Below are 13,775 nucleotides of genomic sequence, written 5' to 3'. Positions count from 1 at the left end.
AGCTAGCTGCGCCCGGCATGGTGTCAGGGTCTTCTCTGAGCCATCAGTGATGCTGAAATAAAAAACACCCTGAAAGAATATTTTAAAATACAGGGACTGCTGAGACTCCGATGGAAACATTCTCCAGCCCTCTGCCCATCTCAGCAGAAAGGGACGGTAGCAGCCCTGCTTCCCAGCCCTACGTCCCTGAGCGTGCATTTGGCTGCATTCGTTCCCAGGCAGCCGCCCAGGAGCTGCAGCAGGCAGCTCCACCTCTGCCCGCCGCTTCCTGCAGAGGTCAGCCCTCCTCTGTGCTACAGCAGGGAGGATTCCGCTCCAGAGCCACTCCTGCGCCCGTCTGCTCGCTGCTTCTGCTGCAGGCTTCCTTCTCTGGTGAGTGCCTCTCTCCATCCATCCTTCCAGCCCTGTGCTGTTTCCATGTGCACGGTCCTTTCTGTGTGCTTGCTACACCCCGACAAAAGGCTCGATGGCTTCTGGCTGTCTGCCTCTCTCTGTCTGTCTGTGCCGCCGAGTCCTACCAGGCCAAGGGGTATGGGGACAGTGTGACTATGCAATTATGCTTCTCTGGGCTGTGAGTCTGCATGTCTGTACCTTACTGCTCTCAGGGCTTCTGCACGTGACTAAGGAACAAGTGTGCCCTCAGAGATTGCAAAAATGGAACTGGCTTGTGGTGATCAGTTCTAATGGTGCCTGCATGTCTGGGACCTCCGCAGCTAAGGACAAAGATATGCAGGTTAAGGTCCAAATTCCCCATGAGACATATATGCAGAGATGGTGATATTCATCAGTTCAGAATTATACAGAACCAGGGTGTACAGGCGTATCTATTTTCTTAATGCATTGCTTAAAGTTGGTCATTGGTAAAACAATCCTGCTATGCGCAAGGAGTCATACGCTTTGTCAGTCCTCTGCTTGTGGTAACATTCACCAGTTTATTCTTGTGACATAGGACATTCAGGCACTTTCTCCTCCTTTTCCAATTCCCCCAGGAGGTCCTCTGGTTGAATACCTTGCAGCTACCCCCACAGCCAGGAGCTCAGACTGCGTCTTCCTTGGTATTCTTTTCCCATACAGGCATTTCTCACTGGGACCTGTTGACTGCAGTGCTGGGAGCTGCTTATCCCAGTAAGAAGGACTCTCAAATGCTTTAGAGCATCATTTACAAATAACTTTTCCCATAGCTAGCACAGTAAAGAAATTGGATACATAAAAAGGATGATAGAACCATAAAATCATTGAAGGATAGCATATCCCAAGTTGTAGGGGACCCACAAGGATCATCAAGTGGCAGCCCATCCGCCCACTCTTCCTCGTTATTCTGGCTGTGCTGCAGTCTCCCTCTTCCGTCCATTAAATCAGCGGAATTTAGAAGTGCAATTAGCCAGCTCACATATTGTTTATAGTGAGGGTTTAGAAGTTAATTTGAACATATCTCTGTGTAAATACCTGTATGTATAAAAATCTTGGACTGAATTGCATTCCCATGCTAAGAGGAAGGTGCTTTTCCTCTTTTTTAAATTTAGAGGTAAGATTTAGTTTTTGAAACATGGATGTTTGGACATCCTTTCATTTCCAAGATAGACGCATGGTGCCAACACATATAGCACAGGACCAATGGGACACAGGCATTGTTCTGCAGAGGCAGTAAGACTGGATATCCTTATTTCTGTGAGGACCACTCACCTGTGCTATGGCTCCACGATGCAAAGCTATGACCACTGAGCTAAGGCTCTGACCAGATCAGATCAGTGATCTGTACAAGGACTAGCTGTCTTTAGATGCCCGTCTTTAGGCTCTGAATTGACCTATCAATCATGAACTTGGCAGTATTTAGCATCCTCTCCCTCACATTCTTCATTTGCCTATCAACTCCTTCAATGCTTATCTGCCCCCTGCTTCCCTGGATGGCCATCCATGTGTCCAGCTACAAATGTTTTCATCCATTCTCCTGCCCAGCTTCCTACATCTTCACATTTTCCCACCATTCACTCCTGCTGCCACTAAATAGAGCCCCTCTCAGCCGCCCAGCAGTGCCACCATCCTCACAAAAATCCATGTATGCACGCACCCACCCAGACCATGCTTCATCTGTTCTGCCTGTCCAGCCCTCTGTCCGTTTCATCCGGTCAGCACTGCTGCTGGCTTTGTCTAGGTGCAACTATCAGTGCTCAGGCCCAAGCTCATGCTCTTGCCTCATGCTTCAGCCTGTGACCCATCATTTCTGCAGCTTTCCCTGTGGTCTCACATGAATTAAACACCACCACACCGTGGAACCAACAGATATTTTTGGCATGTGCAATTCCCATTCCACTTGTTAGTCTCCTACTAATCTACTCAAAGGCTCTTGAGAGAGGGACAAAATGGTATGTGATGGCAAAAAGCCATCTTGGCCATGTATATTGGTGGAAAGGGCCTACTTTTTGTCATTAAATCCTCATAAGTCAATTTATGCCCTTTTCCACACAGAACCTGTCTTCCACCAGTCAAGATGAGAATAAGTGGCACCCTGAGCAAGCAGAGGAGGTACAGAGGTGAGCTGGGGTCAGGAGGGTGGTGTCTGTGAAGGGTGGGGAAGATTTTTGCCGGAAAAGTGATGTGGAAATGAACTTTTCTTGGATGGCTGAGAGGGAAGCACACCTTACCATGTTCTGGGAACTTGAGGACATGGTCTGTAAGCAGCCTTCACTTATTCTGAGTTGCATAGCAAAAGTGTGGCTTATTTCACGTATAGTGCTAAGGGCTTTCCAGAGAATCCATCAAGAAGTAGGAGGATGATAAAGATTTTCTGTGACTCTGCCTTTGCTCTGCTTGCACCTTGACTCTGCTAAGCGCCCCTGATATGGTCACCCCTTCCTTTCCAGTAGTGCAAAATGAGTAGTGTATCTGCTTAAGTTTAATCTCACTGGAACATTAGTCTCAAAGAAGATGGTGGCTTAGATAGATGAGGATCTGTGGTCCAAGGGAAACATGCTGTCTGCATTGGGGACCTTCCATTGCTATTTGTCAGCTCTGCAACAGCATTTCTGTGGTAGGTTTGTGCGCACAACTGTAGACCATTGCAGGCAAACACTTGAAACTTAAACTGTCTACAGGCATTCAGGGAGTCTTACAACTGCTGTGTCTTCTTCAGGCTTGTTCTCAAGAGAATGGTTCTTTTCTTCCGATCCTGAAATGGAGATGGAATCTATGACAGTAAACGTAACCATCCAGGACTTTGTGGCTGATGTGGTGTCTGAGATGTTTTTCCGCAATAAGCAGCAAATCTCTATGGAGATCATGTTTCTCTTTCCTGTGGACTCTGACACTGTTGTACACACCTTCCATGCCACCATGGGGAACACTCGTGTTGAAGCAATGCTCTGCGACAAGAAGGAGGTACTCCAATTGAGCCAGGGGGAGGTGGGGTGCACCTGGAGTTAAGTTTGGAGATAAGAGAGTGAAATCCATGTGAGACCTCAGCGACATGTTTTTCTCCCTTTGTGGCAGGCCCAGCAGCTGTACAAAGCCACTCCAGGCATGGAAAATTTGAGATATCTGCAGGATCAGTGGGACCTTTGGGGTCCAGTGTTTGCTTGTTTCTTGGGGACTGTGCCTCCTAACGAAGAGGTGGCCATCAGCCTGTGCTATGTCCAGGAGCTTCCACTGCATCCTGATGGAGCTGCCAAGTTTTGCTGGCCACGGCAGCTGTTTCCCCCTCCAAAATTCATCAGTGAGTGTTCCCACAGGTGTATCCATCTAGGAGGAGCACACTTCTCCCAAGTATCCCCTCTGGGAGGGATCCCATAGCTACACACATGCCACAGTTAGAGAATCTGAAAGTTATCCCTCATATGTGCCAGACAGAAGTCCTCAATTTATCCCCATACATCCCCAGGCAGGAGATCCCTGCAGATCCCTATGCACAGCCCCCCATGACAGATCATAGAATCATAAAATCATATAATGGATTGGGTCAGAAGGGGCCTCAAAGATCAGCTAGTTCCAACCCCCCAGCCATGGGCTGGTTCACACCCATCAGCTCAGGCTGCCCAGGGCCCCATCCCACCTGGCCTTGAGTGCCTGCAGGGATGGGGCACCCACAGCTCTCTGGGCAGCAGTGCCAGCGCCTCACTGCCCTCTGAGGAAGGAACTTAAATCAGTACTATTACCCAGACCATCATCACTAATGAGGAAACCCTGTTCCTGTCCCCCAACATGGTGACACTCCCTGTCAACCTTCCAAACATTCTCCCAAATCCTTGTCTTTCCCAGTTCTTCTCTTTGCCTTGATGGGACTTCATCAATGACCTCTACACACACCTGTCTTAGCCCACTAAGACTATCTATAGTCTTCCCCTAGTAGACTTCTCTTACAATTTGTCCGGGCTTCTGTCAGCACCCCACAATCACTGTCTACTGCCATAGGTTCTTGCCTTTCAACTTTTCACACCTCTTTGTCCCTACAGGACGGCACCTGTCTGAAGAGGAGATACCAGAGATACCAGAAGACCTGCACTTCAGAATCCGTCTGCAGTCAGCCCGTGGTGTGTCACATATAGATGTTAACAGCAGCTGTAGCCCTCTGCAGTACACAGCTCCAGATCAGACATCTGCTGAGGTATGGCACTGAAAGATGCCAGTCCCAAAAGAGGAAAGAAACGAAGGGTCTGCAGTCTGCTGATGGTTCTTTTTCCTCCACACACCCCACTGGTTCTCAGATTTCATTGAAATCATCACCCTGGATCTATGATGAGTTGGAATTGCTGGTGTATTATGGAGGGCCTCACAATCTCAGTGCTGTGGTGGAGAGCAGAGACCCCAAAGCTGCACCTGGTGAGTGTGGAGGGCAGAACTGAGCTCCAGGGAGAGGGTGTTGGGGAGACTGGGAGAATCTGAGGAACATTCAGGCAATAAATTTATCAAATTATAGAATCACAGAATATCCAGAGTTGGAAGGGGCCCACACTGACCATTATGTCCAACTCATGCTTCCACACAGGACTACCTAAAATTAAACCACACGCCTGTAAGCACTGTCCAAATGGTTCTTGAACTCTGGCGGACTGGTGCTATGACCACTGCCCTGCGGAACCTGATCCATGCCCACCACCCTCTGGTGTAGAACTTGTTCCTAATCCCCAGCCCGACCCTTCCCTGACGCAGCTCCATGCCACACCCCAGGCTACAACTGGCCCTTTTGGCAGCCAGGGCATACTGTGTAGCTGATCATCAGCTTGTCACTGACCAGAATCAATAGATCCTTTTCTGTGGGGCTGTTCTCCATCTTCTCATATGTAAGTCTGCACATACATCTAAGAGTATCTTGTTCCAGTTGTAGAATCCAGCACTCTGCTTCTTAAATTTCATAAAATTGGTGGTTGCCCATCCCTCTAGTTTATCACAATGTCTCTCCAAGGCCTCTCTATAGTGAAGGGAGTCAACAGCTCTTTCTCATTTAGTATCATAATCTGGAGCTGACGGCAATGTGTATGACAAAAGCAAAGAGACAAGGAAAGGTGTTGCAACCTAAGAATCCTCCTCCTTTTCCCCACACACTCGAGGCTCTCTGCTGGGGGACCCTGTGGTGATGGTGACACTGAAACCCAGCATTCCAGAAGTGGTGCCCGGCCCAGGCCATCTTGGGGAATTCCTCTTTCTCATGGACTGCAGCCTCTACCAGGATGCGCAGGTACCATCTGAGGACGTGATCACTAAAGACTTCCCTTATTTCTCATGCTCAGGTAGTGGGCAGAGTCAAGCTGCTTTATGGGGGCAGAGGTTCTGCCTTGCTTCCTCAACTGAGCTCTGCCCATCCTTTTTCCTGTCCCCAGAACACACTGCTCTTCCTCCTCAAGAGTTTGCCTCTGGGTTGCTACTTCAACATCTACAGTTTTGGGGCCACTTTCAAAGCCTTCTATTCGTGAGTTGGGGGTGATGATGGGGCAAGGGCAAATGCTGTATGACTTTTCTAAGTGAAATTGTGGGACAAACACTTTCTAGATTGCAGCTATGGAGCAGGATCATTTAGATGCAGTGATAGAGTAGTTCTCCATTCAGGTTGCTTCTAGAATACTGGTAGTAAGGTAGGGAATGGTCGTACGGGGATAGTTGTGGACCAGATTCTTCCTCTCTTAACACTCTGCATGCTCTCCCATAGGCAAAGTGTGGAATACACGCAGGAAACCATGGACAATGCTGTGGGACGCATCTCTTCCATCTGTCCTGATCTTGGGGGCTGTGATCTCTTGGGTCTCCTAAGGTCTATCTACAGCACCCCTCTCCTTCATGGACTTCCCCGCCAGGTAGCACAGGACAGAGGGTTGTAAGGGTGAATGGGTGTAAACAGTGGGGCAAGGGTAGATTTTAGAGCTCAGCATGAGTCATTCTGTTAATTTTTGTATTGAGAGCTGCCACTGGGACATTCTCATGGCAGAAAGTGACACCATCTTTGGGTGGGCAGCTGTGGAGAGCTTCTGTGGAATTTACCTGCACCTGGGGAAGATGGGTCTTCCTTATGGGGGGCCACTTTGTGCTGAGAGATGTCCTGGTGTTAATGACAGGAGATACACAATCTCTTTCTCCCCCGGTTTCAAGGCAAGTAGACAGAAGAGAGTAAGGGAGTGAGCTGGGGAAGGCTGCCTGCGTTTTAGGAGGGTGTCTTTCCTCTGTGGGGAGCCATGAAATCTTTGATCTCTTCCTCTCTACCTCAGCTCTTCATCTTCATCCAGAGGAAGGTCTCCAGTGAAGAGCAAGCTATCATGGCCGAGGTTCACCGTTACCGAGACTACCATCGGTAATGATGGAGCCCTGTTCCTGTCCCCCAGCGTGATGACTCCCCCTATCAATCTTCCAAACATTCTCCCAGATCCTCATCTGTCCCAGTTCTTCTCTTTGCATTGACGGGATTTCATCAGTGACCTCCACACACATCTGTCTTACCTTCCTAAGACCACCTATTCTCTTCCTCTAGTAGACCTGCTCTCAGAATTTGTCCAGGCTCTTCTCAGCATTTTTCCTCTTCCTCTCTAAGCTTCCTCTCCTTTTCTGTACAGGTGCTTCTGTTTCCCTATAGACAAGTGTGAGAGCTTTTACATTTCCCAGGCCATTGCCCTGGAGACCAAAGGCAAATGTGTGTGCATCCACTCCAAGATGACCATGACATCCGAGGTAATGACCCAGGTGCTTCTGCTCCCAGTGCTCCCCCTACTCTATTGAACACTTCCTACAGCTCTCCTAGACATGCAAGGAAATCCAAATACCATCATCCACTCCAATTCAGAGACTCTCTCCAGTTGTATGTTCTCTTTGCATCCCCTCATCAGGCAGTGAAATGCCTGCAGCAGGCCCTGCAGCCTCTGGCAAGTGAGATCTCTCTACAATGGGACCTTCCACTAGGTCTGGAGGCGACAGTGATCAGAAAAGCTCCTGAGATGATCTTCCCAGGCCATCAGAGCATCATCTATGCCCAGATCCACGGGAAAGCACAGGTAAAGTGACTGCTGGGACCCAGGAATCATATGTTCCCGTGTAGAACTAAAGGATGTGCTCCCTGTTTCACGTCCTCAACACTGAGAGTCCTTCACCTCTGCTAGACCAGGGGGAGACTAGTATTGTGCTTCTGTGAGTCCCTTTCTTTCCCGCAGAGATGTTACTGCCTCTGCTCCTACAATGGATATCCTACAATGGATATCTGCTAATTTAGTGAATCAGTGGGTGCAGCTAAGTAGCCAGCCCCCCAGTGCCCTGCAGATGAACTTTTCTGTGGTTCTTTCACTTGTGTCACCAGGATCCAGAGGCAGATGTGGCAACTGTGACCTTTCAGTATCGTGTGGGCAGCCAGCCCTTTCATTACACACTCAGATTCTCAATGTCCCCATCAGCAGACGACAGGTAAGAGGGTAATACCATTGCCCACAAGGCAGAGGGATATTGTCTAGGGCTGGAAGAGGGAAAGCAAGTATCATTTGCATGCACACCCTGAGAAGGGAAGACACTCTGGATACCCAGTGCTCCCACCTTGTCCCCTCTGCCTTGACCAGGGGAGAGGACCTGGTTGACCACTGCCCCCTGCTCTTTACTCCATGTCTTGTCCATGTCTCACCTCCCTCCTCAACATGGAAACAAGGATTAACTCCCTTCCACAGCAGGTTTCCTGTGCACCGCATAGCCATGATGCATCTGCTGTGGAAATTGGCTCAGCAGGGGACAAGCAAGTCAGAGAAGGAGGACACCTGGCACAGTGCAGTTAAGCTCAGCCTCAGCCTGAGGGTCCCATCTGCTTTCACATCAGTTATGGCAGTACGCATGGAACAAAGTGATATTGAACACCGTGGTAAGGCCAGAAAAAACAGGGATAGGACTGGGAGGGGAAAGTGAGACGTGCTGGTCTGATGACTCCTCACCATCAGCAGCCCCATATCCTGTGGGCCTGACCAGCTTTTTGCCTCTCTAAAATCCACAAGACTAACCCCCACTGCCCCTCTTCTTGCCTCCGCCTCCAGATTCTTTGCTTCCAGATTCCTCCATGCTTCTTTCTCCCTCTTGCAATCTGGTTCCCTGCCAGCTCCTCTGGTTGTGTGGCTCCAGGCCTGTATGGTTCAAGTCCACCAAATTTTGGATGGTCCAGAAGTGCCAGCTCTGTCTCGAGATGCTGAGTCCCAAGGCCTCTCACATGGAGGTATTGACCCAGCTTTCAGCACGCTATAAAGGTAAGGAGAAAGTTCTTATCAGAAGATTCTCTTATGTATTGCACATGGGTTGAACTCTCCATTCAGCATTTGCTTTTTCACCAGACTTCCAGATTGTTGGTTCTCTGGGGATGGATAGAGAGATAGCAAAAAAAAATTTCTACCTCTCAACTCTGGGCTAGAAACGAAGAACCAACTAGTTCCTTGAATTAATCTGAGCTCCAGCTATCATGATTCTTATCACTCCATTCCAGCTCAGAATATTCTACAACTGTAAGGTTGTCACAAAACATCTTCATGGTCCTGCACCACATCCTTATCTCTAAATTGGAGAAATATGGGTTTGAAGGGTCCACTTTTGGAGTGGCCTACATACAAGACTATGGGGGCCGATAATGTCCATTCCAAGGTCTTCAAGGAACTGATTAATGTGGTTGCCAGGACACTCTCCATCACATTTGAAAAGTTGTGGCTGTCAGATGAAGGCCTCAGTGATGGGAAGAAGGGAAATGTCACTCTATTTTTACTATTTTTAAGAAGGGTAGAAAGGAAGACGGACAAAACTACATACTGGTGAGCCTCACTTCTGTGCCTGGGAAGATCATGGAACAGACATCCTGGAAGACATATTAAAGCATTTGAGAGATGAGGAGGTGATCTGAGACAGCCAGCACAGCTTCACCGAGGGCAGATAGTGTCTTACCAATTTGGTGGCCTTCTGTGATAGAGTGATGGCATCAGTGGACAAAGGAAGAGCAACTGATGTCATCTACTTCCACTTCTGCAAAGCCTTTAACATGGTCCCACGTCACATCCATATCTCTATTTAGGTGAGATATGGGTCTAAAGAATTTACTATTCAGTGGAGGAAGAATTGGTTGGATGGTCACAGCCAAAGTGTTCTCAATGGCTCTATGTCCAGGTGGAGGTCAGTGGCAAGAGTTGTCCACAGGCATTCATCTTGGGACATGTACTCTTTGGCATCTTTACCAACAATACAGACAGTGGGATCAAGTACACCCTCAGCAAGTTTGCAGATGACACCAAAGGGAGCTGGACCTGGACAAGCTTAGGAAATGGACCTGAATGAACTGAATGAGGTTCAGCAAGACCAACTGCAAGGTGCTGCACCTGGGTCAGGGAAATCCACAACATGAACAGACTGGGAGAAGAACTCATGGAGAACTTCTCTTGCATAGATGGACTTGGGGGTTCTGGTGAATGAAGACTGATAGAAACCAGCAGTGTCAGGAAGCAGAGAAGCCAACTGTGTCCTGGACTGCATCAAAAGAGACATGGCCAGGAGGATGAGGGAAGTGATTACCCTGTTCTGCTCTGCCCTTGTGAGGCTCCATCTGGAGAACTACACCCAGATCTGGGGCCTCCAGCACAAGAAAGAAAAAGTAGTTGTTAGAGTAGATCCACAGGAGGGCCACAGAGACGATCAGAGGGCTGGAGTACCTTTCGTACAAAGAATGGCTGAGACAGTTGGAGCTGTTCAGCCTGGAGAAGAGAAGGCTTCAAAGAGGTCACACTGCAGCCTTACAGTACTTAAAGGAAGCTTACCAAAAAACGCACAACTTTTTAAATGTTCTGATAGTGAAAGGGGAATGGTTTTAAACTAAGAGAAGAGAATTCAGGTTAGATATTAGGAGGAAATTCTTTACTCGGAGTGTGATGTAGCACTGGAGTGCTTGCAACTTGCTGTACCACTTTCTTCCAGAAGATGTCAAGGTGGTTGAAATCTCCTACCAGGATCAGAGCCCACGGGCATGATGCTTCCTGTGGGTGAAGACAGCACTCTTCATCAACATCCTCCCCTTGTAGCAAACATCAACCATGAAATTTCCTTTATTGAATTGACTAGCCAATGCTTATCTCAAAGGGACTATGAATATTTCTGTTTTCCAGAGCAGAAGTCTTTTCGTGAAGAGCAGATGATGGAAGAACCAACAGCTCTTAACACCAGTTGGGACTGGACAATTTCACCACTGCCAACAAAACTGTGTAACATCTCCAGTATCAGGGTAGTAGTGGCACTCCAGAAAGCAAATGGGTCCTGGGCCCTCACCTCAGCCCTGATCTCTGCCTTGGGGCTCAGGAAGACTGCTGTTGAGGGACGAAGTCTCAGTGAGGTAAGCAGATCAGTGTCAAGCGTGAGGAAATGTCACGTGCTGAACTTTTCTTGGCCCCAGGTTTACGGTCTGCGTTGAACTGACAGAAGGAGATGAAAACCTTCAGAATATAGAGCCTCTCTACTTGTGGAACGGAGAGATTGGATCAGCACAGGTGTCTTTTCCATGGTCTGATAATAATAGGACAAGAGGGAATGGTTTTAAACTAAAAGAGGGGAGATTTAGATAAGGTGTTAGGAGGAAAATTTTTATTCAGAAGGTGATGAAGCTCTGGCACAGGCTTCCCATAGAAGCCCTGGAAGCCCCATCCCTGGAGGCATTCAAGGTCAGGTTGGATGGGATTCTGGGCAACCTGGTTTGGTGGGTGGGAGCCCTGCCCATGGCCAGGGGGTTGGAACCAGGTGATCTTTAATGTCCTTTCCAACCCAAGCCATTCTACGGTTCTGTGATTCTATAAATCCACGTCTGAATCTATGAGACTATGAGGTCTTCCTTTCAGACAGAGCTCTGTCCGAAGATTTGTTCTGTTTCAAATCTGGTCTTTATTTATCTTTCTTCCCGCTAACTGTTCAATACCCCCTTCCCTCCGATAGGATGTGAAGCCAGTTGTCTGGGCCACAGTTTTGGCCTTAGTGTGGCTGCACCAGTATAAATGGAGGGTATCCTGGTCAGAACTTCTGGAGGCCAAAGCTTGTAGGTGGCTGTGGGACAGAGCTGGTAAGATTTTGCTTGGAAAATTGACACTGTGGGCCTTTCCTGGAAAATGCACAACCAATTTCCATGTTCCTCTTTCCCCGTGCTTCTGCGTGGCAGTCTGCGGGACAGTCAATACGCACTGTCTTCCCTTTCTGAGTAGTGTACCCTCTCAACATTTTCTTTCTGCTTGCAGAGTTCCACCCGGATGAATGTCTGGAAGCAGCAAATTCCCTCTTAGGCTGTTTTGTAGAGCCCACCATCTTCAGGATCTGAACTTCCCCGTGCTTCAGGGGGTGGGCAAGGGATACAGCGGGACGACTGATGAAGGGAAGGGGAAAGGAAGGGTGGAGGGGGTTGAGGGTGAAGAACTTGGGCAAGCTGGGGATGGGGTCAGGGGATGTTGTCTTTCAAGGTAAAAGCTGCTTCGAAGTTGACTAGATGTTTACTTGTGGAAGATGGTGATCATCTTTACATCAGAAGTTATTGCCTACACATAATTTGTAGGTTTTTTTGTTTCTCTTTCCTCACTTATTAAACTGTCCTTATCTCAACATGAGATCTTTTGCTTTTGATCTTCCTGTTCTCTTCACCATGCTGCTGTGGGTGTGAGGGAACTGAAACATGTATGTTCTGTGTAGACCTAAGGAAAGATCTATGCAGAATACGTGAATCTCCACACTCTTCTATGCCACGCCAGCCCTGGCCATTATGAAGCTATGTAGAGATCCTCAGTTTACTGTATGAGTCAAGGATCAAGACAGTCCACACAGCACTACCCCAAAACTAGGAAATAAATAGTAAAAAGGTGCATTCCTTAAACACGGGGCCAAGTGAAAAGTTTTCATAACTAGTAAGCTGCCACAGAATGTCCACAGCAAGATGTCCATATGCAAACAGCTGCATGGGAATGAAAAGTGGCCTGTGATAACTCCCTGTACGGTAACTGTTGAGTCACAGCCTGAACCACTGATTGAGCACCTGGGAAAGGACCCGGTCAGCCCTGGGAGCACAGGTGAAGGCAGTTTACCTGTGCGACAGGAAGGGGTGGAGCCTGGCTGCACCTCTCTTAGTCCTCATTTAAGGGCTGACTGCCACTGCCTGCTCTCTCTCCTTGGAGATCCCTCTTTGGGAAGCTTTCCTCTGCAAACCTAGAATCTTCTGATACAGGTGAGTAATCTTCTTCCCTGCCTTTCTGGCGCTGTTTCTCTTGTGCTAGCCCTTTTGTCATCACACCTTTGTTGTAACAGCTTTCCCATTGTATTGAGCTCTCCAGTTGCTGTGTTCCCTGTTGCTATTTCTAGGACTGCTTTGATAATGCAAACTGATACACGTAAAAATGGCTACAGAATTTCTCTTCCTTTTACTCCCTGTTTTCTTCTGAAACAAAAACTGGTACTAATCAGGCAGTCTCCATATCGCTCTTCTCTTACAGTAGGAGGGAGGGATTTTGCTCCCCCAGTCCTCTCATAGAGGCTCAGGGACTTGAGAGATGTGGGAAGCTGGACTGCCTCTTAATGCTGAGATGAAGAGCTTGAATACCTCAGCCTACTCTGTGTGCATTGTTGCCATTTCTCTCTTCTCATTTACCAGAGGGGTTGCACACTCTGTGACCTTTCCCTTCTGACCAATGTGCCTGCACAATCTCTTCCTGTTATTTTTCCCATCCCTTGCCAAGTTCAGTTCCCTGTGCTCCCTGGTTTTCCTGATCTGCACATCTAGGTGGCATGCTTGTATTCTTCCTAGGCCACGCCAGAGCTGCCAGCTCTGCTCCATTCCTTTGTCCCTCAGTACAGCTTAGCACAGGATCAGGTTACCTAGAGAAGCTGCAGTTGCCCCCTCCCTGTAATTGTTCAAGGCCAGACTGGATGGGGCTTTGGGCAACCTGGTCTGGTGGAAGGTGTCCCCATCCATTGTAGGGCCGTGGGAATTAGATGGTCATTGAGATCTCTTCCAACCCAGAACTCTCTATGATAATATAATTCCTGAACTTCTGATATCCTTGGTTGGTCATTTTATGGTATGAAACCCTTCATGGTAAACAGATCCTCAGGCTCATATAAAAGGAAAGTTTTCAACTGCTTACTTGTCTGTATTACTCAAAAAGTAACTGGTGGATCATGTTCATTTTCCCTTATCACTTACAAAGGAAGGAATTTGCCTTATCAATGCAGCCACTGTGTCTTAAAGGTCAGAGTGTGAGACAGTTGTCTGCACTGTTGTAGTAAATGAAGTAGGCTGACCTTTAGCTCAGAGTAGATGGCTAGAGTGTTCCTCACAG

At 48.1% G+C, this 13,775-nt stretch overlaps 1 protein-coding gene across 4 annotated transcripts; it reads left to right on the top strand.

Annotated features, from left to right (window-relative positions):
* The first annotated feature begins 279 nt into the window (after positions 1-279).
* On the top strand, positions 280-12,055 carry VWA5A2 (von Willebrand factor A domain containing 5A 2). Of its 4 annotated transcripts, none has more exons than XR_005841780.2 (18): positions 280-372; positions 2,467-2,531; positions 3,131-3,375; positions 3,487-3,709; positions 4,446-4,597; positions 4,698-4,812; positions 5,541-5,668; positions 5,811-5,899; positions 6,137-6,281; positions 6,690-6,772; positions 7,032-7,146; positions 7,302-7,466; positions 7,766-7,869; positions 8,124-8,311; positions 8,481-8,687; positions 10,578-10,955; positions 11,395-11,518; positions 11,691-11,703. XR_005841780.2 is itself a non-coding variant. In XM_040652242.2 (18 exons), exons 2-18 carry the CDS (start codon positions 2,489-2,491, stop codon positions 11,768-11,770), a joined length of 2,427 nt encoding a protein of 808 aa, XP_040508176.1. In that variant the 5' UTR covers positions 280-372; positions 2,467-2,488; the 3' UTR covers positions 11,771-12,055. The 4 variants fall into 4 exon arrangements, 2 of the variants coding, with proteins under 2 accessions (XP_040508176.1, XP_040508175.1); XM_040652242.2 differs by having other exon boundaries at positions 8,127-8,311; positions 10,578-10,801; positions 11,691-12,055; XM_040652241.2 differs by having other exon boundaries at positions 10,578-10,801; positions 11,691-12,055.
* Positions 12,056-13,775: the final 1,720 nt, after the last annotated feature.

The sequence above is a fragment of the Gallus gallus genome, chromosome 24 (assembly GCF_016699485.2).
Source record: "Gallus gallus isolate bGalGal1 chromosome 24, bGalGal1.mat.broiler.GRCg7b, whole genome shotgun sequence".
Lineage (NCBI taxonomy): Eukaryota > Metazoa > Chordata > Aves > Galliformes > Phasianidae > Gallus > Gallus gallus.
This window is presented reverse-complemented; position numbering and strand designations above follow the sequence as displayed.